Source organism: Orycteropus afer, unplaced genomic scaffold, assembly GCF_000298275.1.
Source record: "Orycteropus afer afer isolate SDZICR_OR568_19922 unplaced genomic scaffold, OryAfe1.0 scaffold00726, whole genome shotgun sequence".
Lineage (NCBI taxonomy): Eukaryota > Metazoa > Chordata > Mammalia > Tubulidentata > Orycteropodidae > Orycteropus > Orycteropus afer.
Genome location: NW_006922313.1, coordinates 133,595 through 143,438, shown reverse-complemented (window position 1 = coordinate 143,438; position 9,844 = coordinate 133,595). Strand labels below are relative to the sequence as shown.

The 9,844-nt window shown below is 58.9% G+C and overlaps 3 protein-coding genes across 3 annotated transcripts in view; all 3 read left to right on the top strand.

Annotated features, from left to right (window-relative positions):
- Window positions 1-269, top strand: part of DNAAF3 (dynein axonemal assembly factor 3) — a 9,144-nt gene extending 8,875 nt beyond the window's left edge. The window contains exon 13 of the mRNA XM_007957286.1: window positions 180-269. Within this exon, the coding sequence (XP_007955477.1) occupies window positions 180-269 (90 nt within the window). The remainder of the gene's footprint in view (window positions 1-179) is intronic.
- Window positions 270-324: 55 nt separating this feature from the next.
- Window positions 325-4,673, top strand: TNNI3 (troponin I3, cardiac type). The gene is made up of 8 exons (XM_007957285.2): window positions 325-335; window positions 608-620; window positions 767-853; window positions 1,232-1,273; window positions 2,136-2,267; window positions 2,736-2,825; window positions 3,697-3,873; window positions 4,590-4,673. Exons 1-8 carry the CDS (start codon window positions 325-327, stop codon window positions 4,671-4,673), a joined length of 636 nt encoding a protein of 211 aa, XP_007955476.1.
- A 4,341-nt stretch (window positions 4,674-9,014) lies between these two features.
- The window catches only part of TNNT1 (troponin T1, slow skeletal type), a 12,891-nt gene continuing 12,061 nt past the window's right edge, over window positions 9,015-9,844 (top strand). Inside the window, exons 1-2 of the mRNA XM_007957267.1 lie at window positions 9,015-9,046; window positions 9,150-9,163. Of these exons, the coding sequence (XP_007955458.1) occupies window positions 9,015-9,046; window positions 9,150-9,163 (46 nt within the window). The remainder of the gene's footprint in view (window positions 9,047-9,149; window positions 9,164-9,844) is intronic.

Below are 9,844 nucleotides of genomic sequence, written 5' to 3'. Positions count from 1 at the left end.
GGGGGGGGGACCCTGCACTCCAGGTTGGGGGATGAGCTGACAGGACGTCCAGGTCACCGAGTTGGGGGACGATCCCGCTGGTGCGCGGCCAGCCCCACCCCTCACGCGCCCCGTTATCTCGCATCCCAAGTGGGGGCGGAGGCAGATGCAGTATATTTAGCCCCTGTCCTCTATCTCAGTGTCCTGGGGGAGGCTTCACCAACCAGGAGGAAACCCAGCGTCCCGGGGCCCGCAAGGTCACCCCGGACGCCCCTAAACTCACCCTCTGAGAGACCCTTGGCCCCTTTCTGCCTCCCACCCACCAGCCCAGACTCGGATCTCAGCATGGCGGACGAGTGAGTGAGACCCCAAGGTAGTGGGAGGTGGGGGCGACCTCCTGGGTCCGGAAGCCGGGTAAGAGCTGCGAGGCTGGGCCGCTGTCCTGAGAAGGGAGGTGTGGAATGGGCCCCTAGGTCTCCAAAGGTTAAGTTTGAGGATCAGATTCCTGGAACCCCAGCAAGGGGGGGTCTGGTGGCTGGGACCGCTGGGTCAGAGAGGCCTCCCCCAGGACACGGACTGCACAGCACAGTGTCAACATGCATCCTCTTTTCCCGTGTCTCCCCTACAGGAGCAGCGATGCGGTGAGCAGGGGGCTAAGACGTGGCGGGGACCCCCAGTGGTGTGCAGGGAGGGCTGGCTGGGAGGGAGGCTGTGGGCCTAGGACCGGGCGTGGGGAGGGGCCGCCTGCAGTCCCGCAGGTGACGCGGCCCTGCTCACCCAACCCCAGGGCGGGGACCCGCGCCCCGCGCCCGCCCCGGTCCGGCGCCGCTCCTCTGCCAACTACCGCGCCTACGCCACCGAGCCGCACGCCAAGGTGACTGCAAACCACGCGGCGCTCTCACCCGCTCAGCGTAGTGGGAGGTGCCAGGGGCGTGACCTAGCTGAGTCTGCGCTCCGATTGGTGAAGCGGGTTCACAAGGGGGCGGGACTTGGACGGAGCCCCAGGGGGACGATGGGCGGGGTTTCACGGAAGGCTGGCTCCGAATGGTGAGAAGCAGCTCATGGGTGTAGCTTCAACGTCCATGGGACCTGCGATTCGTCAGGGAATGGAGGGGCGGGGCTTAGCTGGAGTCAGAGCCTCAGATTGGTGGATGGAAATTGGAGTGGAAATTGGGGGCGGGCTAGCCCTGATTTGAGGGGGGTGAGTTCTGATTGCCCTCCTGACCTTTCTTTGCTCCATCTTACCCTCCAGAAAAAGTCTAAGATCTCGGCCTCGCGAAAACTGCAGCTGAAGGTGAGGATGGGCGGGGAGGGGGGTCTTCAAAGGGGCAGGGCTTAAAAGTTAAAGTGCTGCTTGGAGTGGAGGTTCCCTTGTACGAGAGGGTAGGACTTGGCACCAAACCAGGTGGGTGTGGCTTTACATCAGGGGCGTGGCTGAGAGGGGTGGGGTTTTGAGATGATGAACCCCAACCTTGAGGGGTGGAGTTGGGGGGGAGGTGCGGTGGGCGTGGTTTTACATCAGAGGCGTGGGGCTTTGAGATGATGGACACTAACTTTAAAAGGTGACGCTTTGGAAGCTGATGGGTGGGCGTGGCTTTATGTCAGGGGCGTGGCGAAGGGAGGGGTGAGTGTTTGAGACGATGACTCTCCAAAGGGTGGAGCTTGGGTGGGTGGGCGTGGTGGGCGTGGTTTTATATCCGGGGCGTGGCGAACAGAGGATGGGTGCTTTGAGAGGGTCCCCAACCTTGAGGGGGAGCAGCGGGGGTGGGGTGGGCTGGGGTGGAGGCGGGATGGGCGTGGTTTTACATCAGGGGCGTGGCCAAGAGAAGGACTGGGTTTTGAGGTGATGGACCAGCAACCTTAAGGGATGAGGCTATGGGACCAGGCAAGATGTGCCTGGTTTATGTCTGGCGTGACTTAGGGCGTGCGAGACTTTGGAATGTGGAACCCTCAACCTTGAGGGTTAGGACGTTAGGTGGTGGGCGTGGTGGGCGTGGTTTTACGTCAGGGGTGTGGCTTAGGGAGGAGCAGTGCGGTGAGATGAGGGAGGCCTGCGCGGGGGGAGCTGGTCTCCCGGAAACGCAGGACCAAGCGGGCCTGGCGTTAGAGGGCCGGCAGCGGTGACTTCCCCGGCGGGGTCCCCGAACCCCTCGCAGATCCTGATGCTGCAGATGGCGAAGCAGGAGCTGGAGCAGGAAGCAGAGGAGCGGCGCGGAGAGAAGGGGCGTGCTCTGAGCTCCAGGTGCCAGCCTCTGGAGCTGGCAGGCTTGGGCTTCGCGGAGCTGCAGGTACCGGCTCCCAGGGCAGGGACTCCTGAGCGCGGCCGGGGGCCGAAGTTCCTAGTCTCCGGCCTTGCGTCCTGTGGAAAGAAGTCCGTTACAATCCCTCCTTCTGCTCAGGACCCAGAGATCCGACCTGCCGGGCCTTGCCTCTCAGAAACAGGGTCTGCAGCTGTCTAAGGGCTGACGGGGGTCCGTGCTTCCAGCCCCAATTCCTGCAGCCGCTCCTGAGTCCTGACTCCTAGGCCTTGTGTCCGCAGATCCCCGAAGCCCAGGCTCCCAGTCTGCTCCTCCTATGGGCCCAGAGGGTCAGGTTTCCAGCTCCCTCCTCCTCCAACATCCCGGGAGTCTAGGCCCCCAGCCCCGTCTGCCCCCAGACCCGCGAGTCCGGAATTCCAGTGCCTCGTCCGTCCATCAGAGCCTGGCGTCCGGGCCCCCGTCCTTCCCCGACCCACACACTCCATGTTTCTCCACCAGGACTTGTGTCGACAGCTTCACACCCGTGTGGACAAGGTGGATGAAGAAAGATATGACGTGGAAGCCAAAGTTATCAAGAACATCACGGAGGTGGGCCACATTGGGCAATTGAGGTGCCTTCAGGGTACCCCAAAGGAGTGCGGTTGGCACAGTGGCTAAGGCATTTGTTAACCAGAAGGTTCGCAGTTCAAAAGGAAGACAGGGCGATCTACTTCCATAGATTGAGCGCCTCGGAAACCCAATGGGGGTCAACATGAGTCAGAATCGATCGATGGCAGTGGGTTTGGGTTTGGTTTTGGGTACCCAAAACACTCGATTGTTAAGCAAAAGGTTGGAGGTTCGAACTCACCCAGTGATTCTGAGTGAGAAATACCTGGAGACTGTTCCCATAAAGATTACAGCCGAGGAAACCAGGTGGAGGCAGGTCTGCTCTGTCCCGTGGTGTCCAGTGAGTTAAAAATCAACTCACTAGCACCTGACACCAATAGGGTCTCTGTGCAATGCCTGGGGCTGGGGTCCCAGCCTGGCCGCCTGCAGCTCCTAGGAGCTACAGCTCCCAGGAGACCCAAGACAGCTGCGTGAGCCCCATGGGGAGGAAGCAGAGGCATTAGTGTAAGGTGGTCAGGAAAGGCTGTTTCTGGCAGAGGGAGCAGACACGCAAAAGCCAGGAGGTGTCAAAGCAGAACATGTGTGTGTCTTTGAGGGACAGGCCATGAGTGGAAAGAACATGTAGCTGGGCTGGGGTGTGTCTCCTGGTCTTGAGAGATGAGGCTGGGGAAGACCAGGGAGGGCTTCGGGTTCAAGGATGAGGAGCTCGGATTTGTTCTGAAAGTGTTGAGAAGAGCCGGGACGAGACCTGGGCACTGGAGGGCAGGATACGGAGAGGAAGGGAGTGTAGGGTTGAAGGACGGGGTGAAAGGGAAGCAGGCGGAAGGGCCGCTACCTCCCCTCTGGCCTCCAGATCGCAGATCTGACCCAGAAGATCTACGATCTTCGGGGCAAGTTTAAGAGGCCGACCCTGCGGAGGGTGCGCATCTCAGCAGACGCCATGATGCAGGCGCTGCTGGGTGCCCGGGCCAAGGAGACCTTGGACCTGCGGGCCCACCTCAAGCAGGTGAAGAAGGAAGATACCGAGAAGGTGAGTGTGGGCTAGGGCCAGGACGGGGTGCTGGGGTGAGGGGCGGTGGGGGTGTGGGGGCCACAATTCAAGGACATGGCCTGAAAGCAGGCAGTGATGGGGTTGATAGGGAAGGCAGCTGGTACGTAGTCCTCAAAGGGAAATAGAGGAGGAACACAGAGAATGCAGGAGGAAGACAGGAAGTAGAAGGGGAAGACAGGAAGTGTGTGAGAGAGAGAGGAAGTAGCAAGGAGTCAGGAAGCGCATAAGACCACAGGAAGTGCATACGAGAGAAAAATGCATGGTGGATCAGGAAGTGAAAGGGAGACAAGAAGGGAAGACAGGAAGTTTAATACGCAGAGAGCAACTAAACAGGAAGACAGTATGTAAGGGAAACAGGAAGTGCATGAGGGAGACAGGAAGTGGAAGAGGAAAACAAAATACAGTAGGAAGGAAGTGGGGGGAGGAGATTGGGAGGGTATGTGGTTGACAGGAAGTACATGTGAAAGGCAGGAAGTTCATGTGGGAGACAGGAAGTTCACTGAGAAGAAGAGCGTGTGGGAGACAGGAAGTGCGTGTGGGAGACAGGAAGTGCGTGTGGGAGACAGGAAGTGCCCCAGAACCAGTTCCTCGGGCAGGTCTTAGCAGAACAGCCCAGCAGGATGGAGGGCAGATGGAGGCTCCTTGAGGGACTGGACTCCAGGGAGAAGTCCTAACCTCCTGTCCGTCCCCCGCAGGAAAACCGGGAGGTGGGAGACTGGCGCAAGAATATCGATGCTCTGAGCGGAATGGAAGGCCGTAAGAAAAAATTTGAGGGCTGAGCCCACCCGCCCTTGCCCTGGCCCTAAGAATGGCCCCGAGGAATAAAGAAGCTTCTCTCTGAGCTGAGGGTGACTGCGTGTCTGCCACCTGGGGGCTTGGGCGTGAGAGAGACCGGAAACTGAGAGCAGGGTGTCTTCAGAGCCACACAGCGAGTCAGGGACAGAGTCCAGTGTCCTCAACTTCTGTGGTGGATGGGAGGGGTGAACAGAGATGCTGAGAACAAGGCCAAAGAGGTAGAGAGATACCGTGAGAGACTGAGCCAGAGACACAGAGAAAGAAGGACAAAGAGGAAAACACAGAGAGGTACGCACATGGACATGCCAGACACCCTGTAAGGCAGAAACAGACCCAAGGAGGGAGAACTGTAAAGACACGCAACCGCCCCTCCCAGCTGTTCAGCGTCACTGAGTCGGTTCCGATCCATAGTGACTCCATGTACCACTGACCAGGCACCGCCAGGTCCCGCAGCAGCCTCACAACCGCTGCTGTGTCGGAGCCCATGTTGCAGCCACTGTGTCACGCCTTCTCCTTGAGGGTCTTCCGCGTTTTCGCTGACCCTCCACTTTACCGAGCATGATGTCCTCCATAGAATGCTCCCTTCTGACCACATGACCTAAGTCCTAGAGATGGCGTCTCACCGTCCTCCCTTCTAAGGATGAGGTCTGACACCCAGAAAGACCTAGAGAGTTAGAGGCCTGAGCACAGACGTAGAACCAAAGAGAGACAGATGCAGGGAGACGGACACAGACGGCACCAGGAGACATGGGCCCCGAGAGAGGCCAACGGGCAGAGACCACAGGAGAGCGGACACAGAAATGCAGGCAGGGAAGGTGCGGAGTGAAGAACACAGGTGGCCCCGGAGACTCCCGAGAGGGCCCCAGATAGAGACGGGAGACAGACCCCGAGAACAGCAGAGACAAAAGCGGTGGGGCAGGGAGCCTGCAGGGGAGAGGAATTCAAGGTCATGGCTTGCAGGGGGAGGGGGGAAGGGAATACCAAAAAAGACCCGTGGCATACAAGGTGGGAGCGTGGGTTGCACTTGGCCTGACTCACACCCCGTCACCCCCTCCCATTCCCTCCACACACCTGCTTCCCAGCTTTAGCGCCTGTTGTCACCAGACTGGAATCTTGGTGCTGGACAAAGGGGTGGGGGTGGGGAGACAGACAGATGGACAAAGAGAGAGGAGGCTGAGGAGGATGGGGACACACACGTGCCCGTCCCAGAGACAGAACTCAAATGGTTTTGGAGCTAGAGGGTCAGAGAGACCCAGGAGAAGGCCCCACAGAGGGACCCAGGAAGTGCCCTTTCCAAGACCAGCTCCACCAAGGCCCTGAGTGGGGCAGACAGCATGTGCCCAGCCAACTACTGTGCTGAAGTTCAGGGTTCAAACCCACTCGGCAGCACGATGGTCAGAAGGCCTGCCGTAAAGATTACAGCTAAGGACGCCCTGTCCTGGTTCCCCAGTGCGGCATGAAATCCCAGCGGGTGTCGGTGTGGGGGCTTTAACCCTCGGGTGGCTCTCCGTTCAGCGGCCTGGCAGGCGCAGCTCAGGGCAGCTTTCTGCTCACTCTGTCGGCTCTGGGCGGGGGCCCTTACGTGTTCCCTGACGTCAGTCTGTCTCTGTTCACTTCTGTCAGCTTGGTTTAGGGCACACCTCAACGGCATAATAAAGAAAACCAGGTTCCCAGGTGGGGCCATGTCCACTGGTGTGTTGTGTCGTTACATGCCATCCAATCAGTTCTGGCCCATAGCGACCCTGTGGACGGCAGAGTTAGGCTCTGCTCACTCCTGTGCCATTCTCATATATTTTAAAATAACCCACACCACACCCACTGCCCTGGAGTCGGTTCTGACTCACAGCGCCCCTAGAGGACAGAGTGGAACTGCCGCAGAGGGTTTCTAAGGCTGTCAATCTTTATGGAAGCAGACTGCCTTGTCTTTCTCCTGCAGAGCGGCTGGAGGGTTTGAACCACCGACCCTTGGGTTACAGTTGAATGCTTTAACCACTGTGCACCAGAGCTCTTGCCTTCACGACTGTTTTGCTTCTTGTTGTTGTGTGCCGTCGAGTCGCACCCGACTCATAGCTACCCCTCCTTGGGTTTCCAAGGCAGTATCACTACGGAAGGAGATTGCCCAACCTTCCTTCCGAGGAGTGGCTGGTGGGTTTGAACCGCCAGCCTTCTGGTTAACAGCTAAGTGCCTTAGGCATTACGCTACCAGAGCTCCTTTACAGATTAGGAATTATAACACATACTTCAGGGACATACAGGTCAATCCATAATGAACTCTATGGAGTGAAGTTCTAGTCCATAACGTGAGGTCACCCTGAGTCAGCATTGGCTCAATGACAGCAGGGTCCCTGGGTGTGCTGGACCCAGGGACTTTCAGAGCCAGGTGCTGTGCCCCGTCATGGAGATAGCGCAGAGCGAGGTGGGGGCCACTCAGCCTGGGGTTCCAGGGCTGCGGATGGGGAGGGGACAGGGGCCTGGCAGCCGCTGGGAGGTGTCAGGAACCTGAACTTGGAGCCAGAGGGGGCAGGGCAGACTGTGAGTTTGGGGAAAAGAATTCTTCCCCCTCCCTCACCCTGGGGCGGGGCTGAGCCTGCGGCTATAAACCCGGGGGGCCTTCAGCCTGGACACCACTCAGCCCAGCGCTTCACTGCAGAAGAGCCAGCCTCAGGTAAAGGGGGTGCAGGCTCTTGAGGCATTGTCCTTAGGGAGGGGTAGGAGGGCGATGGGGTGGAGGTGGACAGGAGGTATAGCGGTGGAGGGGCAGAAAGACTTGACATCTGAGATTTTGGGAGGTGTGGCCTTTGGGGGCACTGAGGATCAATGGGAGGAATATCAGCATTTGGGACTAAAGATCCTACAGGGCCAGAATTGGAGTGTCCCAGTGTATAACATTTCAGGACCCCAGTGACCCGAAGGCTGGGAAAATCTCGGGAATTGTGGGTGCCTGAGCTTGGAGGTCTGGCAGGCTGGGGATCAGGGTTGGGGGTCTTAAGCTCTGAGGGTATCAGGAAAGGGGGGTCTGTCCAAATCTGGGGTTTGAGGAATTGAAGCTTTAGAATTGGAAGTGTTATGATTGGGGCAGTACTTAGTCTCTCATAATTTGGGGGCATCATGATGTGAGCCTTAGAGTTTGGGTATTGGGATTTTGGGGTCACATACTCTGGAGGGTTCAGCATTAAGCAGGTCCTGGGGATAGGAGGAAGTTCAGGCCCATAATCGGGGGCATGAAGAATTGGGGTCTCACAGTCAAGAGTGTTGATGTTTTGGGGTGCCAGAATAGAGGTTCAGTGTTTGAGCAATCAAATTTTGGGGGGCTAGGAGTGAGACCTCTGAATCTGAGCAATCAGGACTTTGCAGTTTCAGGAATTGGGGAGCTCAGGGTTTGGGGATCTCAGAATTTGAGGGGCAACAGAATTTGGAGACTTGGAATCTGAGAATGTCAAGATTTGAGGGTCCCAGAATCTGGGAATATCAGAGATTGGGGTCTCAGAACCTGATATATGAGGGTTTGCTGGTGTCAGAATCAGGGAGCAGTCAGTGGGGGATGAGGATGTGGGATACTGGGATTTAGGGGTCTCTTAAACCTGGGCACTGCGGGACTCGGGACCCTGCAGTCAGGGTGTCTAAGTATTTCAGGGTCAGGATGTGATCTGCGGGCAAACATTGCTGTTGATGGAATGGGGCCAAGGTGCGGGTGGAGGTGAAGAGGGGACACGTGGGAGGACACCCAGCCAGCTGGCCGGCAGGGGCGCATGAGCCCCCTGGGACCCCTTATTAGGGAATGTCCTCTGTCTCTACCTCTAGCCACCCCAGAAATAGCCCCTGGGGGTGGGGCAGCTATTGTCTTCAGGCCACTGTCCCTCCTGAATGCCTGCTAATCCCCTCAGATCGGGTTCCCGGGGACGTCAGAGGACAAAGGAGGACAGCTGGGGTGGGGGTGGGGGCGGCGCCCGGGGCTGTGCCCGGACGACACCTCAAGCTGCCCGTGCTTGTCTGGGACCCCGGAGTGAAGCCCCCAGCCCCTCCTCCCAGACCCAGGAGTCCCGGCCCCTAGCCCCCTACCCCCATTCACACCCAGTGGCCAGGCTCCCAGCCCCTCCTCCTTCAAACTCAGGGGTCCCCACCCCAGTCCCTCCTCTCCCAGACCCGGGGGGCCAGGATCCCAGCCCTTCCTCCCTTGGACCCAGGGGTCCCGATTCCCCAATAACCTCCTCCCTCGGACCCAGGGGTCCCTCTCCCAGCCTTCCCCCCTCGGGTCCCCCCACTCTCGGACCCTCCCCCCTCAGGACCCCCCTCTCTCGGCCCATCTCCCCTCAGGACCCCCCAGGATGTCGGACACTGAGGAGCAGGAATACGAGGAGTGAGTGATGCTGGCGGGGGGGGGGCGGCGGTGCAGGCGGAGGGGGGCTCCCCTCCACTTCACTGACCCCCCTCCCTTCTCTCTCCCCCCACCGGGTTCTCAGGGAGCAGCAAGAAGGTGAGTCCAGCAGGGCCGTCCTCACGGGGCGGGGACACCCACACCTGTAGGAGGGGAGGCGGGGACACCCTCGCGGGTAGGAGGGGAGGACCAGCGGGCTGGGCGGGGGCAGGACAGGAGAAGCCCGGACCGTGGACCAGCTCACGGTGCGGTGCGGCTGGAACCCCCGTCTCTGACCACCTGCTCTGCTCACCGCACCCCTCGCCTCCACCCATCTAAAGGCCCTTCTGCCTCAGAAACAGCATTTGGGGTGCCAAATAGGGGTTCAGTATTTGGGGTTTCAGATTTTGGGGGTTAGAATTGGCCTATCTGTAGACAAACACACGGAAAAACCCTTGCCGTAGAGTGGGTTCTGACTCGTCTTGACCCCAGAGGACAGAGCGGACGTCCCCGCTAGGGTCCCAAGGCTGTCACTCTTTACAGGAAGCGGACAGCCCCATCTCTTTCCTGAGGGGGAGCTGGCGGGGTTGAACCACCAACGTGTTGAGTAGCTGGTGAACGCATGACCCACTACGCCACCACCAGAACACCTTAAACATTGCAATTCTGGAGTCAATCCTGACTCATAGCGACTCTGTAGGAAAACGTCTTGGTCTTGGTCTACGAAGGTCGGATGTGAACCCATGGTGCAGAGCACAATGGATTAGCAGTCCATGGCCTTAACCCCTCGGCTACCTCACC

Coding starts and splice junctions, on each gene's coding strand:
- TNNI3 (XM_007957285.2), top strand. Junction 854..1,231: donor CCACCGAGCCGCACGCCAAG/GTGACTGCAAAC, acceptor CTTACCCTCCAG/AAAAAGTCTAAGATCTCGGC. Junction 2,268..2,735: donor TGGGCTTCGCGGAGCTGCAG/GTACCGGCTCCC, acceptor TTTCTCCACCAG/GACTTGTGTCGACAGCTTCA.